Source organism: Drosophila ananassae, chromosome 2R, assembly GCF_017639315.1.
Source record: "Drosophila ananassae strain 14024-0371.13 chromosome 2R, ASM1763931v2, whole genome shotgun sequence".
NCBI classification, from domain to species: Eukaryota; Metazoa; Arthropoda; class Insecta; order Diptera; family Drosophilidae; genus Drosophila; species Drosophila ananassae.
Window position 1 is genome coordinate 9,903,020 of NC_057928.1, and position 13,624 is coordinate 9,916,643.

At 34.5% G+C, this 13,624-nt stretch overlaps 4 protein-coding genes across 13 annotated transcripts in view; 2 read left to right on the plus strand and 2 right to left on the minus strand.

The window, feature by feature from the left end:
* The window catches only part of LOC6506369 (transcription factor AP-2-epsilon), a 29,587-nt gene extending 29,028 nt beyond the window's left edge, over positions 1–559 (plus strand). For all 8 annotated transcript variants that reach the window (XM_032453957.2, XM_032453958.2, XM_014909235.3 and 5 more), the window contains one exon: positions 28–559. In XM_032453957.2, coding sequence (XP_032309848.1) covers positions 28–138 — 111 coding nt within the window. In that variant the 3' untranslated portion in view covers positions 139–559. The remainder of the gene's footprint in view (positions 1–27) is intronic.
* Positions 323–4,063, minus strand: LOC6493566 (membrane-bound transcription factor site-1 protease). Its single transcript, XM_001957973.4, has 6 exons — positions 3,793–4,063; positions 3,192–3,734; positions 2,271–3,123; positions 1,471–2,210; positions 850–1,411; positions 323–791 (listed from the first exon to the last, which is right to left on the minus strand). Exons 1-6 carry the CDS (start codon positions 3,961–3,963, stop codon positions 604–606), a joined length of 3,057 nt encoding a protein of 1,018 aa, XP_001958009.1. The 5' UTR covers positions 3,964–4,063; the 3' UTR covers positions 323–603.
* A 198-nt stretch (positions 4,064–4,261) lies between these two features.
* On the plus strand, positions 4,262–6,702 carry LOC6506370. Of its 3 annotated transcripts, none has more exons than XM_032454329.2 (8): positions 4,262–4,347; positions 4,598–4,649; positions 4,794–5,086; positions 5,147–5,223; positions 5,505–5,733; positions 5,795–5,922; positions 5,980–6,384; positions 6,442–6,702. In XM_032454329.2, exons 3-8 carry the CDS (start codon positions 4,827–4,829, stop codon positions 6,594–6,596), a joined length of 1,254 nt encoding a protein of 417 aa, XP_032310220.1. In that variant the 5' UTR covers positions 4,262–4,347; positions 4,598–4,649; positions 4,794–4,826; the 3' UTR covers positions 6,597–6,702. The 3 variants fall into 3 exon arrangements, with proteins under 3 accessions (XP_032310220.1, XP_014764722.1, XP_032310221.1); XM_014909236.3 differs by having other exon boundaries at positions 5,523–5,733; XM_032454330.2 differs by lacking the exon at positions 4,598–4,649.
* An 87-nt stretch (positions 6,703–6,789) lies between these two features.
* LOC6493565 (lachesin) lies at positions 6,790–13,215 on the minus strand. The gene is made up of 8 exons (XM_001957972.4): positions 12,974–13,215; positions 11,814–11,880; positions 11,277–11,603; positions 10,951–11,220; positions 10,792–10,889; positions 9,298–9,600; positions 9,067–9,237; positions 6,790–9,008 (listed from the first exon to the last, which is right to left on the minus strand). The coding sequence occupies exons 1-8, from the start codon at positions 12,974–12,976 to the stop codon at positions 8,844–8,846; spliced, it is 1,404 nt and encodes a 467-aa protein (XP_001958008.1). The 5' UTR covers positions 12,977–13,215; the 3' UTR covers positions 6,790–8,843.
* Between the last annotated feature and the right edge of the window lie 409 nt (positions 13,216–13,624).

The window sequence follows — 13,624 nt, forward strand, 5'->3', positions numbered from 1 at the left end:
AATTATAATAAAACGCTTTCGTTGCAGACATTTTTGAACGAATCATTAAACTACTTGGAAAAGCTATATCCCTCCAATGGTGGCGGGATGGTGTCGTCGTCGTTGGACAAAAGCAAAATTGACAACGAAAAAAAATGATAGGCTATGTTGTATATTGCCACAGATAAGAGCAAGCCGTAGTTTAAGGTTAACTTTCCATACACTAGGTACGACATCGATAAAGTAATAAAATTCCTGTAAATTAATTTATTTAGTTAAGTGTAAATTATTGGACATTTTGTATATCTATAACTGTAATTTGAATGTAAAAAACAAATTCAAATATATTAAATACGTATAATTTATTTAACTTAGAAAAATACATCGACTTTTTGTCAAAAGCACAAAGCTTTTTACAACTAATTCAAAAAAAAACATAAAACAAAAACTCTTTACAAATACAATTATTTGTATGTAGAAACGATTGAAATGCTCTCATTTTTAATTTTTTAAGTAACTTACAATTTAAAGATTTTAAAATTATACAAATGAATAAAATGTGTTTTTAAAACTAAAAATATTTGAAGAGTTTCTTTATTGATGGAGCAAATATTAACCTACAACCTACAGCCGTCGCCTCCTACGTACAAGCATTAACATTAAAAGACATATCGTTGTACCATATAACAATAACAAAAATAAAGACCGCAAATAAAATTCATCATCAGACTCTAGAAAGTATTCGTCTATTTGTGATATCTTAACGATCTCTTCATTCAGTAACTTTTCTATTACATTGTCTTCTGGAAACTCTGGAAATAAAGAAAAATATTTTTCAAAGCACTTTAAAGTCGATTAATGGCAACAAACCATTTTTATCCTGAGGCACCATCTCTCCAATAGGCACCTCCCACTCAATGTTTTCATCTTTCTCCTGCTTCGTGGCAGTTAGCCAGTCAATTTGTTCACAATTTTCGCTTTTAGGAACAGCCTGGATGCTATTACTAGATATCCTAAGAGGTAGGGGACTCCACTTTACTTTCTTAAACTCCTCAATACGATTTAGGTTCTGCAACAGACTGGATTTATGTGAGTTGATGGCAAAGTCAAGAAATGTTATCAAAAGCCAGTAGCAAGCCTTTTCGAGATGCGTTGCGTCCAGACAGTTGGAGTCCCCATACACTGCAATTCGTCCTTCATTATTTCGAGGATTGCTTAATTTTGCGTAGCTTATACTCTGCTCCTTTTTCCTAAGCAGCAGAACCCTATTTTTAAAGGTAGAGTAGTCCGTGGAAATGGTGTTGGCTAAATTGCTCTCGGGATTGTCGATAGTCTCTTCGTTGCTTTCGATGCTGTTTTCCTTGGTTTGAAATAATCCAAAAATAGGCAAGTCTTTCTTGGATTCTTTGTTCGGCGTTTTAGAGTTTATAATCTGAAAAATAAATATATAACAAATAAAATATTCCGTTCCACTATATGCATATATCCTACCGAAAGCCCTTGGTCATTTAATTTGGTTCCTACAAGAATATCACCGGGATTGGATGGAAATTTTACTAAGGTGGCTCCGCTGGCATAGTACATTGAATGGTCACCGAGTTTGAAGTGTCCTTCACCAACGAAATCCCCAAAACCAATGCCAAATGGCTTTAGCAGATCATTCAAGGCTGGAATGTTGGCTCCTCCTGTATCTGGTGTCCACCACTGTCTGGTATTCTCGTCAAAGAATTTGATCTTCTTCATCACCGTTGTATTGTACCAATCGGCAAATATGACCACGCCCAAGCCCTTCTTGTAAACATTCTCCTTGAGAGCCACTATTTCAGAATCTTCAAACTCCCTTTCGGGATCCACAATCAGTAATGCCCCGTAGTCCGATGCATTGAAGCATGTGAATGGCTCCCGCAAGACATCAATATAATAGCCGATGTTTCGTAAATGGGTATACATGTCCTTAAAGTTTGTGTGAATGTGATCGGCATTCCAGTCGAGAGGATCCGACTTAACTTTAAGATCATCCCGTGGAATATAGCGGGGTGGATACCGTAGGCTGTGATACTGGTCCCATAAAAGTCTTTTGTTTCTGGGTGGTTTGTGTGTCACTTTTACAGCTAATGGCAAAATAACTTCAGTTACAAGAGTTTCATTGGAAGTAACTTTCACACTTTCCACAAGCAAAGCGACACTTCCTTTGCAGATACCTTCGAAGTTTTCCCCCTCCTTGTTTACAGCTAGAACGATGTGATCGAATAATAAAAATAGAGCTAAAGATCTCAAGTCGAACCACTCACCTATATAAACCGCCATCCATCCAGTCCAAGGCCAAAGAGTAGGAGAAAATCGAGTCGATATTTGAAGGTACTGGCCGTGTTGACTGATGTCGGGAATCCATTTCGGAGAGCCTACAACCTTACTGGTAACAGAAATACCATTTAGTATCGTAACATTTGCAATTACCACGGAGCTGCCGTGATACAATGGCTGGGAGCTATACGGCCACATGTAGTTTAGAGTGAAGTCCAGAAATGGAGGTACAAGGGTTATAGTTGGTTTGTAAGACAAAAGTAGCTGCATGCTCCTTAACAGGTTCAGCTTTCCGGCTCCTTGCTCGTACATATTGTAGTTTGGTAGCATTTCCGCCCCATCGATAAGGACCTGTTTCAGAGATGCTGGGTTAATTAGGTCCATCTTGTGCAATGCCCCGCTTAGGAGGAGAGCAGATGCCCCTGCCACAACAGGCGAAGAAACGGAGGTGCCTGAGAGTCGCCTGCAACCTTTTCTAACATCGCTACCTTCCACCTGGCTACCGTAGGTGACAATATCCAGACCCATTCTTCCATAACCCATCGGAAGCTCCCAAGTGGTCATCCCCCTTGAACTAAACTTGGCTATTTTATCGTTAAACTGTATTCCACCCACTCCGATTACATCGCTCTGGTCGCCGGGATTGTTCAGAGTTCCATAAAGGGGACCGTCGTTTCCCGCCGATGAAATCATAATTACATTATTAGCGGACAGTTCCAGAACCTTTTCAACAAACGGAGCATCCATAAAATCTGGACCACCTATACTCAGGTTGAGAATATTCATTTTCTTGTATATTGCATAGTTGAAGGCGTCCAGAAACCAAGAAGTGTACGAAACCTAAAATAAATTATTATTTTATGTGTCAAGCTCACTTTGTTATTCTTAATTTCCGTCTTAATTCTCACCTGAGAGTTTGTAAAGACTTTAAATATGTATAGATCTGCATCGGGAGCAAAGCCAAGGCATTCCTTGGAGGAGGCAATGACTCCTGCGACAAAGGTGCCATGGCTAACACGGTCATCCAGAGACTTTTCGTTTGTCCAGTTGGTCCGTTCCTTGACATTACGGAAGTGTGGATGATTCTTGGTCAAACCCGTATCAAATATGGCTACTTTAACGCCTCTGCCAGTAATGCCGAGCTTCCATAGGACATTGGCATGTAGAGCTGCACAAACATTTCGCGATCTATCATTATTGGAGTTCCTATTCCTAATAACTCCTTTGGGTGAGCGGTTTACAAAGTGAGTTTCGTTGCTGTTTTGGTTATAGGCCAGCAGTCGTCTTACACTTCTCTGAGGGGATACTTTTTTCACCAAAGGATGCGAATTAATGGTTGAAATGATTATATCTTTTAGTGTTTCGTTTTCCTCCAAAATCCTGAAGATATCGAAATCACTTGGAAATTTCCAGAAAGGGTTCAGTCGTGGAACAATCTCCCAGTTGGTTATCTAAGGGGAAGTTTACGAGTATAGTAACGGTTGGAAATATTTAAAATAAAATACATACGTTTGAACTTGTGAGTTTTGTCCTTAAAAAGGATTCTCTGGTTGATGCAAAATACTTGGAATTGAAATAAACAATAAATTCATCGGGAACTATTTCCGTTTTAAAGGCATCAAGTCCGCCAATTGCTATTGTGAAGGAAAGAACAATAAATAAAATAATAAACACATTCATTTAAGTATTTAAATTATTAAATTTAATGAGAAAACTCAACAGGCTTTGTTTTCGTAGCAAAAAGTACACAATTATCAGCTGTTTAGTGTGAACTGTAACAAATATACTAGATGTAGTATTTTTTAAAAAATACTATAAGGCGAGTAATTTTCTAGATATAGCAAAACTATTTAATGTTTTGAGTAACTAATACTCTCAAATCATAATAATAATATTATAATTTAATGTCTCAGCATTTTAAATTTATTATGTTTATTTCAAAAAACTTATATCTCCAATACTGTAGAATTTTTATGGTTGGGATTTCTAAATACATGAGTTTCGGTCGCACTACATCTGGACCACCGGCAAAAACTTTTGGTGCTTTTTTACAAGAAAGTTTGTGTATGTGATAACAGAAGTATTTCCAATTAGTTAATTAATATTATTGATTTATTAGCCACTTAACAGTGCCAGCTATAATATACAATTAGTTTTTTTATATTGCTATTGGCTTGGTATTCTGACGACCCGAAAGAAAACAACACTTATTTTACTTATTTAAGCTTTCCAGTTATTTCAAAACCAAAACTTGAATAAAAAATGTTTAAAAGTTAATATTTTGAACTATTTTTCCGAAATTATATTTGTTTAGAAAATATCTAGAAGCGGTTTTATTGAATTACCTCGACGAAAGGTTCCTTCCAGTAAGTAACAACGAATCGTTTTTTACCAATTAGTTGATTAAATATTAATCATCATCATTGTTACTTGGAAGTTTTAGATACAATTTCTGGTTCTATACCTAATTAAGAGCAAACAAATATTATTTTCATAAATTATAATTATAGAGATTTACTGTAACTCTACTGGAAATCCTAGCCATGGAGGAGCTCTGCAATAATTCCGGGCATTCGGCTACTTCCAGTAGTGGAAGTAACTCTTCAATGTCCGCCAAAACCGCTCTGGGCGAGTGCTCTGCCGCCTGGATAAACTACTTGAGTGCTTTGAATAATCTGTGTACCGCTGGGTCCAAATTGGCCCATTCTATAGCAGTTCTGGAGCAGTGGTCCCAAACTGAAAAGCCAATGTTCAACAACTATACTACTTCATATCTCACAAACTCATGGAACGATCTAGCCAGGTAAAGATAAAAAAGATATATAAAATTCTCATATATCACTTATTTTATATACCTTTTTAGGGCAACAACAGTAGCCACAGGCACTGTGAAAACTCACATGCTTGCTATATTACAGGACTTTGCCACAGGATCATGGGGTAGGTATAGGATCCTAGGAAATAGGAAAAAATAGTAACCACCAAAGTATTTATTCTGTCACCTTATGATTTTATAAACTTTTATATTGCTTATCATATGGTTTTATTTCATTTTTCGTTTTTTAGTCACATACAAAGTATTGATTTCATTATATCCCTAACAGAGAAGGACCCAAAAGGACGACATCACCCCATTCCCCCAACCTTTCATTTAATATTAAGTTTTGCGTTTCATTTATGAAGTCTGTTTAATTTTGTATTAACTTCCTATCACTCTGCATATTTTGGATTAAACGCAGTGGAACAGGCTTCCAATGCGGAATTGGAGCAGAAGCGGCTCCGGGAGCACAACGAAATCATCATTTTGGAGAATGCCCAGGCAGTAATAAATATTCAACATCAGTTCTGTGCCGCCAGCTATGATGCATTTTCCTCACTAACATGCTGCTTTGTTTGCCAAGCCCCAGTGGGATTTCCTCATGAACAAGACTGCAGTGTAATGAAGCAGAGGTAGAGTAATTCATTTTTATGGTTTTAAGGATATTAAAAATGAAATAATCTAAAATTTCAGAAGCCAATATGACCAACGGTCACAGACACCATCGCCGAACTTGTGTGGACCAAGTTCCAAAGTAGATTCCTCCAGGGGAAACTCATTAACCGACCAACGCCCAATTGCCAGTGGAATTTCAGAGCCTGGTAACTTATATCCTTCTTTTTAAATACAATTCTTAACAGATTAATAATCTTTGTTAGCTCCTACTGACCAACAACGTGGCCCATCGCCTCAAATGCATTTCTGCGATCCTGCGAATCCTATGCAGGCTATTTTTGAGCACACACGCGGTCCCTTGCCAAATCCTGGACAATTACTGTCCATGAAGATGCCATTTCACCGTAACGTAAAATCGTCCTTAAGCTTTCCACTCTTTCCATTAAACGGCCAGCGTCGATGGTCAGAAGCTGCCGCCGGAGAGGTAATAGATGGAATCACTACGGACCCCGAGAGCCAGATGAGGCGGTGGTCAATGCCATGGGAGGCTTCGAAAACAGACAAGAATACCGTGACTTGGAACCAGACTAGAATAATGCCAATGAACACCGTGAAGGCTGCCAGCTTCAAAATGTCCAGTTCCGAACGTTATACCTCACACACATCGGGTAACCAGAATATAATTTTAAAGTTATATAGATTATTATTCATAAGTTCCTTTTCAGATGGAGGAAACTGGCCTATGCCTCTATCCAGCCAAGATGGATTGCTTGAAGCCATTCAGTTGCTGTCGATTAGACCAACCACAGTGGCTCAAGTAAGCCCACAGCCATCATTGCTTTCAACATCTCCCGATGCTGCTCCACCAGAGCAGCCCTAAGTAAAATTTTATTTATTTTAATAATAAGGACAACGGATTATTTAAAAAAAAACCAAAAAAAAAAAAGAAACTATCAGACAAAAATATATGCATATTGGATAAATAATTAATTGTCTTTTTGTCTTTGAAAATGGGTGGCTATAACTTCAAAAGTCGATAAATATTTTCCATAAAACCACACAAAAAGAGTAAGTTAATCTACTATTAAAATGATTTATTCGTGCTTTGTAAGTTTGTTATGTATAATGCCATTCATTATTAGTAGGTAGATCTTACACGCTTACAGTAAAGTATCTTTCTTTTACCGAAATTATAACACTATTGAAATATTTTCTATATCTTAGGTCTAAGAACACTTACAATTAAAATAAAAGATACTTTTATTTCGGTCATTTTTAAATATTATGTTCATATTACGATTAATCTTTTACGGATGTTTGCGCACACATTAATACACATATGTTTTGAGACGTACATATGTATAAACTTACAAAAGAATGTTATATTTTATGACTAAGTTTCATCTTCCCGTTTTAAAAGATTAAATTTGTATTATACAGTATTTTTGGTTTAATATTTTGCTTTAATTCTATTAATATGTTGTTATTTGATTATGTATCTAAAGGTATTCTCCTTATACGAAATTTTATATAATTTTAAGTCAAACAATAATCTCAGACAGTGAAATAATATTTCATGATATTATGATTTTGCATGTGCGTATGTACATGAAATAAAAGAAATTTAAATCTTGTGGTCAAAAGAATCCAGACTCTCTATTCTACTGGCTTAATTATTTAGAATTCTAATTATTTATTCAAGTGGCTAATACTCTTGTGTTTTTCTGACGTTTTGATTACCTAACATGGAAACGTATCTACAATCGTTGAACGATGTTCGCAATATGTTTTTATGTATTTTATGATTACAGGAGGGTATGTACTGTATACTGTATATATTTTTAAGGTATCCTATGAAATTTCTATCCTTTTCCATCTACCAATTGCAATGTCGATCAATTGTTTTATTTATTTATGTTCAAACTACATTTACACCTCAATAAGAAAGAGAAAATCATTGCTAAAAGCCAAACTAAAAATAAAAAACATTTGAAATATGAACAGGTTGATGTTCTCAAAATACTGATTGGTATAATTCGAGTGTCGCGAAAAATAGTGTCGCAAATCGGTCGAGAATTATGAAAGAGTATCTACGGTGCAACTGTTGAGAATTTGATTATCATATATTTTTAATTTCTAAATTTTATTAAAGCAATGTGTTTAGTTTTTCAACATTTACTACGCTTATACGATTGATGATATAAGTATGTTTTTATATTATTTAGCGATATGTCAAAATAACCACATCATAACAAATTATTTTAAAAAATAATTCTCTTCATGTAAGCATGATTTTATGTAACAATAAATGTTAAATTCACAACACAGAAAACTATCATACGGTAAAGAAAATAATTATCGTTATGGGGATATGCATCGTATAAACGTGGTAATTGTTTATATTTTATGACAATTTGATGATGTATTGAAAATACTAGTGCTTATATACATATTAGTTTTGTGCAAATTTACGAATTTTGTTTTTTTTTTATTTCAATGGCGTTCTAGCCCATTCAGATAGATATTTCTTATTCCAATGATCCAATTTCGTAGTCTTTGTGGTAAGACTCTGCTTCCGATCAGTATCAGCATGTTTTACGCTGATTTATCTGATTTGTTTTGAATTTAATTATGATATAATCCGGCACTCAGTTCGTGGATCGGGATTTCGGGAAATGATCCTATGTTTTCAGGTCATCTTTTTTCCCAACTTTAAAACTCTCTTAATCTAGATGGATTAGCATATTTTTTTTTCAAAAAATAAAAATTACAACGAAAAAAAGTATTTAACAAATCTATTTTTCTTCTAACAGTTCATAGATAGATAGGATAGATCCTAAAAAGAAAATTACAGTTAACTATTGAAATTATTAGAAAAAATTTTTTAAATCAATACAAAATAATAAAATAGTTGAAACATAAATGTTCTACATGGATCTCTGGAACCATTGCGGAAGTACATCAATTTTATTCATAAATATTCTATTGAGAAAAATATTCTATTGAGATTTTAATATATTAAATACGATGTCTTAATGTACATACACGTAAATGTAATTATTTGCTAAAGTTTTAGTAAGGCACCATTTAAATTATATTCTTGCAAATAAAACCTACATATTACTTCTTAAACACTAATGATGGGATAGAGTATCAACATAAAAGCACACAAAATAGTTCCAAATAATGTTGGAGATATTCTAATATTGCTCGAGATTCCCATTTTATATTCCATGTCGATATCGAGAAGGAGATCATGATTTCGCGTGTAAAACTGGTGAATGTCGCTGATCTGTATGGATAAAAAAGTATTAATTTAAATTCTAATTTAATTTCAAAGTTCCTAATACCTCGTTCCAGCCATATTTGTTTTTGGCCTGAACAATAGCTTCATAAACTGCATTGTGTTCCAAGTTTTTGACCAGATAGGACATTTGGAAGTGGGATCCATCGGTTCTAATGGGCGTGGGTTTAATGTGGTATTCATGCCATTTGCCTGGATGCTGGTAAGTTTCGTTCATCTAAAGTTTATAAATATAGGATTAGTTTTTGGATTTAAGGAATATTTTTTATGGAATTACCAAAAGACGTCTGTAAAGAAGCTTAATCTCGTCCAAAGGAGGTATAGACTCAATGGTCCATGTTAAATTATAATGATCCAGGAATCCACTCAAAGCCGGTGAAATGAAATCAGCTGGACCTGGTCGGCCAGAAACTTCAATATATTTCTTTGTCCTTCCCAACGCATTATCTGCCACGCAGCTATAATTTCCAAAATCGGTTGGCTGGAAATTCCTAATAATGAGACTATATCTGTCATCTCGTGGATACATGGAGCGGCGATCAGTTGGATCCAAAAGGAAAGAGTTTTGATACCAAAGCATCTAAAAATGGAACATTATTTAAGATTTTTTAATTTGTTACGATATTTATCAATAAAAAAGAAGGAAAATATATCTGCGGGAGAATCGACCGCGAAGGTTTCTAGATTTTTATGCAGGTTGGTGGAGAATCGATCTACGAATCGTTTAAGGTATTCCGCTTAAGAATCTGATAATTATTGCCAAAGATATAGCCTTCGCTAGGTGTCATATAGTGGCTCCACACAGTTTTCTAGATTTTGGCAGGGGTCCCCCAGAAAAGTTGATGAAAAATCTAAAAAATATTTCGTTCCCAGATTTTGATGCAGATTGGTAGAGAATCGATCTACGAATCGTTTAAGGTATTCCGCTCAAGAATCTGATAGTTATTGCCAAAGATATAGCCTTCGCTAGGTGTCATATAGTGGCTCCACACAGTTTTCTAGATTTTGGCAGGGATCCCCCAGAAAAGTTGATGAAAAATCTAAAAAATATTTCGTTTCCAGATTTTGATGCAGATTGGTGGAGAATCGATCTACGAATCGTTTAAGGTATTCCGCTGAAGAATCTGATAAGTATTGCCAAAGATATAGCCTTCGCTGGGTGCCATATAGTGGCTCCATACAGTTTTCTAGATTTTGGCAGGGGGTCGGTCCCCCAGAAAAGTTGATGAAAAATCTAAAAAATACTTCGTTCCCAGATTTTAATGCAGATTGGTGGAGAATCGATCTACGAATCGTTTAAGGTATTCCGCTCAAAAATGTGATAATTATTGCCAAAGATATAGCCTTCGCTGGGTGCCATATAGTGGCTCCACACAGTTTTCTAGATTTTGGCAGGGAGTCCCCCAGAAAAGTTGATGAAAAATATAAAAAATATTTCGTTTCCAGATTTTGATGCAGATTGGTGGAGAATCGATCTAAGAATCGTTTAAGGTATTTCGCTCAAGAATCTGATAATTATTGCCAAAGATATAGCCTTCGCTGGGCGGCATGTAGTGGCTCCACACAGTTTTCTAGATTTTGGCAGGGGGTCCCCCAGAAAAGTTGATGAAAAATCTAAAATATATTTCGTTCCCAGATTTTGATGCAGATTTATGGGGAATTGATTTACGAATCTTTTAAGGTATTCCGCTCAAGAATTACTGCCAAAGATATAGCCTTCACTGGGGGCCTTTTTGACCGAACTATACTCGGTAAGGATTCAAAAACTTACCTCTGAGTTGACATCGCCATGAACAATACAAACGAGTTCCACATCGTATCCCTCGGCCGCATGGACCCAAGACTTTTCGACAGTAATTTCTGGAGGAGCTGAAATAATTTGACATATTATTTTTCTGTTTAAAGATTTAATTTATATGGGAATGCCTACAAAGTATGGTTAGCTGTATGTCCATGGAGACTCGATCCTTGACTCCGTTATCGGCTGAGCATTGATATGTGCCAGCATGGTGCCTATCCACATTTTCCAATATTAATGTGGAGCTATCAGACAAGTGAGTAGGTCCAGAGAAAACATCCTTTTTGAACCAGAAAATGGTTGGGACCGGATTACCAGAGGCCTTGCACTCCAAGGTGACAGTACTTCCCTTTCGGGCAGTCACTTGGCCATTATGTGGAAGTGCTCGAAGTGTTGGAGGGACTAAGGATTAAATAAACATGTAATACAGTATTTATACAAAGTTTTAGATAAATTACCCAAAATCTCTACTGTATGAACTTGATCTCTGTTTTCTTGATCCCCAAGCTGGCATATGTAATCTCCAGCATCCTGGGTCTTGACTCCATTTATCTGCAGATTATAGTCTCCAACGATTTTGAAGCGCTGATCCCTGGTTATTTTCAAATGTCCAGCTGTGAGCACAGAAGAACCTTTACGCCACAAGAGCACAAATGATCCAAGGTTTTGCACTTTGCAGGGTAACTCGATGGTCTCCCCGACAATGACCTTGTACAGGTGACCCCTGGATAAGAATTTGGGTGCTGTTGTGGGAGGGTCATTTTCTGGCATTATGAATGAGCCATCTAAAAAATAGTAATAATATTTATATACTCCCATTGCATATATAACTCGGATTATCTAAAGAAATCCACTGAGGATAATGCTTTCAGAGAAAACTTAAGAGATTTTTAGGGTTTTGTAAGTTTTTTTAGAATTTTAGAAATGCTTTTAAAATGTTGTATATATTATACATATTTTGTTGAAAAACACCAGTAATATTGAAAAAAACTTACCAATATAAGATATGGCAAATGCAAGGAAGAAAAGAGAAAATAGCCAATATTTCCTTGTGTAGTTATTCTGAAATTTAAAATAGGACATTCATAATAATTATGAAAATAAGTAAAAGTTATTCCTAACATTACAAATTTGTAAGGTTTGGAAACATTGGCACATTACAACACTAAAAGAACACACCTTTCGAAAAAAAAGAATATAATAATCCGATAAAAATGATAAATTGCCCAACTTTTAAAGACCATTTGTAAAATATTATTTATTAGGACAGTTAAAAATAGCTTATTTCGCTACAATATTTCACAGACAGCAATAAAAAAAAAGCAATCGGTTTAACAAGGTCTCGGTTTAATTTTTTTTAAATAAAATAATTCTAATATGATTTTAATATATAGACATTAGATCTTAAATTTTGGTGAAACTACTTCTGCCTGTTTGTGGGTGTCCTGCTACCTATTTAAATATTTATATATTTTTATAAATTTATTTTTAGGAAAACAATGCGCCTTGAATTTATATTATTTTTGAATATTCTTAATAGTTATATAAGAAATATACAGAGGCTCGCCAATCTCTCTATAACATTTTAAAACACCCATTCCAATAAAGCTCCCACATACAATTGAGTTATGTCGCCCTAATTTGAAACAATCGTCACCCAATATCGAAACATGGTCTGCATAAATTTCCGATGTTCTGTTTTATTTCTGATGTACACCATGTACTATATTCTATGCAAAAAGATTTAACCCTTTGATGTACATACATATATGTATATGAATTATACAAAAGATTCATTGCTAAATGTACATATAAAAGAGAAATAATCAATAAAAAAACGATGTACAAAGAATACCGAATCGTTTAATTAATTAATTAATAAAGCACGAGTAAAAGGATATAATCTTATTGAGACTACCATCGACTATATATCTATACATATATCCGTATATATTCACATACACCCATTTACACTAACATACATAATATATGTATCTGGACATATTCATATATCGTTCAAACTTGTCTAATTACAACCGTTTTTTGGCCATTAGCAGTAGGAAAATGGTTTAATATAACAGAAAAACCACATTTTCACTTTAATAATTATTTTATCTTTCGAAATAATTTGCAGGCACTCTTTTTTCATCCTTACCATTTTAATATGTATAGGTATGGTATGTACGTATTCAGTTTTCTCTCCTTCACAATAACGTGTTTTTGGTCAAATGTTGACTCAATTACAGGATACAATTCACTTTATTGCTACACTAGATTGTTTGTCAAATTATTATCATTTTTCCTTGTTTCATATAAAATAGACTCGATTTTAAGTCCGTCGAGTATAATTGTATTTATCCTTAAAAGTTCCATTAGCTGAAGCGCATGCCCAGTACAACATTATTTCATGTCAAAAGCTTGGCCAAGCTTTTAATGTAAAGCAGTGAAACATGAAAATCCGGCATTGCATCTGCATCAGCATTATATATGTGTAACTCTAGACTATAAAAATTTAAGATACAATACCACAATTAAGGAATACACTAAAGTTTTTTTTTGCATCCGATATATTTCCATATTGGCGTTTTATGTATAAAATTTTATTATATTTAATAGCTTTTACATCATATAACTATAAAAAATATATATTTTAGCTTTTTAAAGTTAATCTTGAGTAGAAAAATTAAACAATTGTATTCCCAGAAAGAAATTTTAATTAAAACACAATAGTTTAAAAAAATTAATCATAAATCAGCGGTAAACATAATGGGCATACATAATGGGCTATATTGAATAACTCTAAAAT

What these genes read in the sequence shown, in the direction of transcription:
- LOC6506370 (XM_032454329.2), top strand. Translation starts at nt 4,827, where the DNA reads ATGGAGGAGCTCTGCAATAATTCCGGGCATTCGGCTACTTCCAGTAGT. An exon ending in TCATGGAACGATCTAGCCAG is followed by an intron (nt 5,087 to 5,146) that starts GTAAAGATAAAA and finishes ATACCTTTTTAG; the next exon opens with GGCAACAACAGTAGCCACAG. An exon ending in CAGTGGAATTTCAGAGCCTG is followed by an intron (nt 5,923 to 5,979) that starts GTAACTTATATC and finishes AATCTTTGTTAG; the next exon opens with CTCCTACTGACCAACAACGT.
- LOC6493565 (XM_001957972.4), bottom strand. An exon ending in ATTTGCCATATCTTATATTG is followed by an intron (nt 11,604 to 11,813) that starts GTAAGTTTTTTT and finishes ACTATTTTTTAG; the next exon opens with ATGGCTCATTCATAATGCCA. An exon ending in ATGGCGATGTCAACTCAGAG is followed by an intron (nt 9,601 to 10,791) that starts GTAAGTTTTTGA and finishes TTCCATTTTTAG; the next exon opens with ATGCTTTGGTATCAAAACTC.
- LOC6493566 (XM_001957973.4), bottom strand. Translation starts at nt 3,963, where the DNA reads ATGAATGTGTTTATTATTTTATTTATTGTTCTTTCCTTCACAATAGCA. An exon ending in AAGTCTTTACAAACTCTCAG is followed by an intron (nt 3,124 to 3,191) that starts GTGAGAATTAAG and finishes AATTTATTTTAG; the next exon opens with GTTTCGTACACTTCTTGGTT. An exon ending in ATGGATGGCGGTTTATATAG is followed by an intron (nt 2,211 to 2,270) that starts GTGAGTGGTTCG and finishes ACATCGTTCTAG; the next exon opens with CTGTAAACAAGGAGGGGGAA.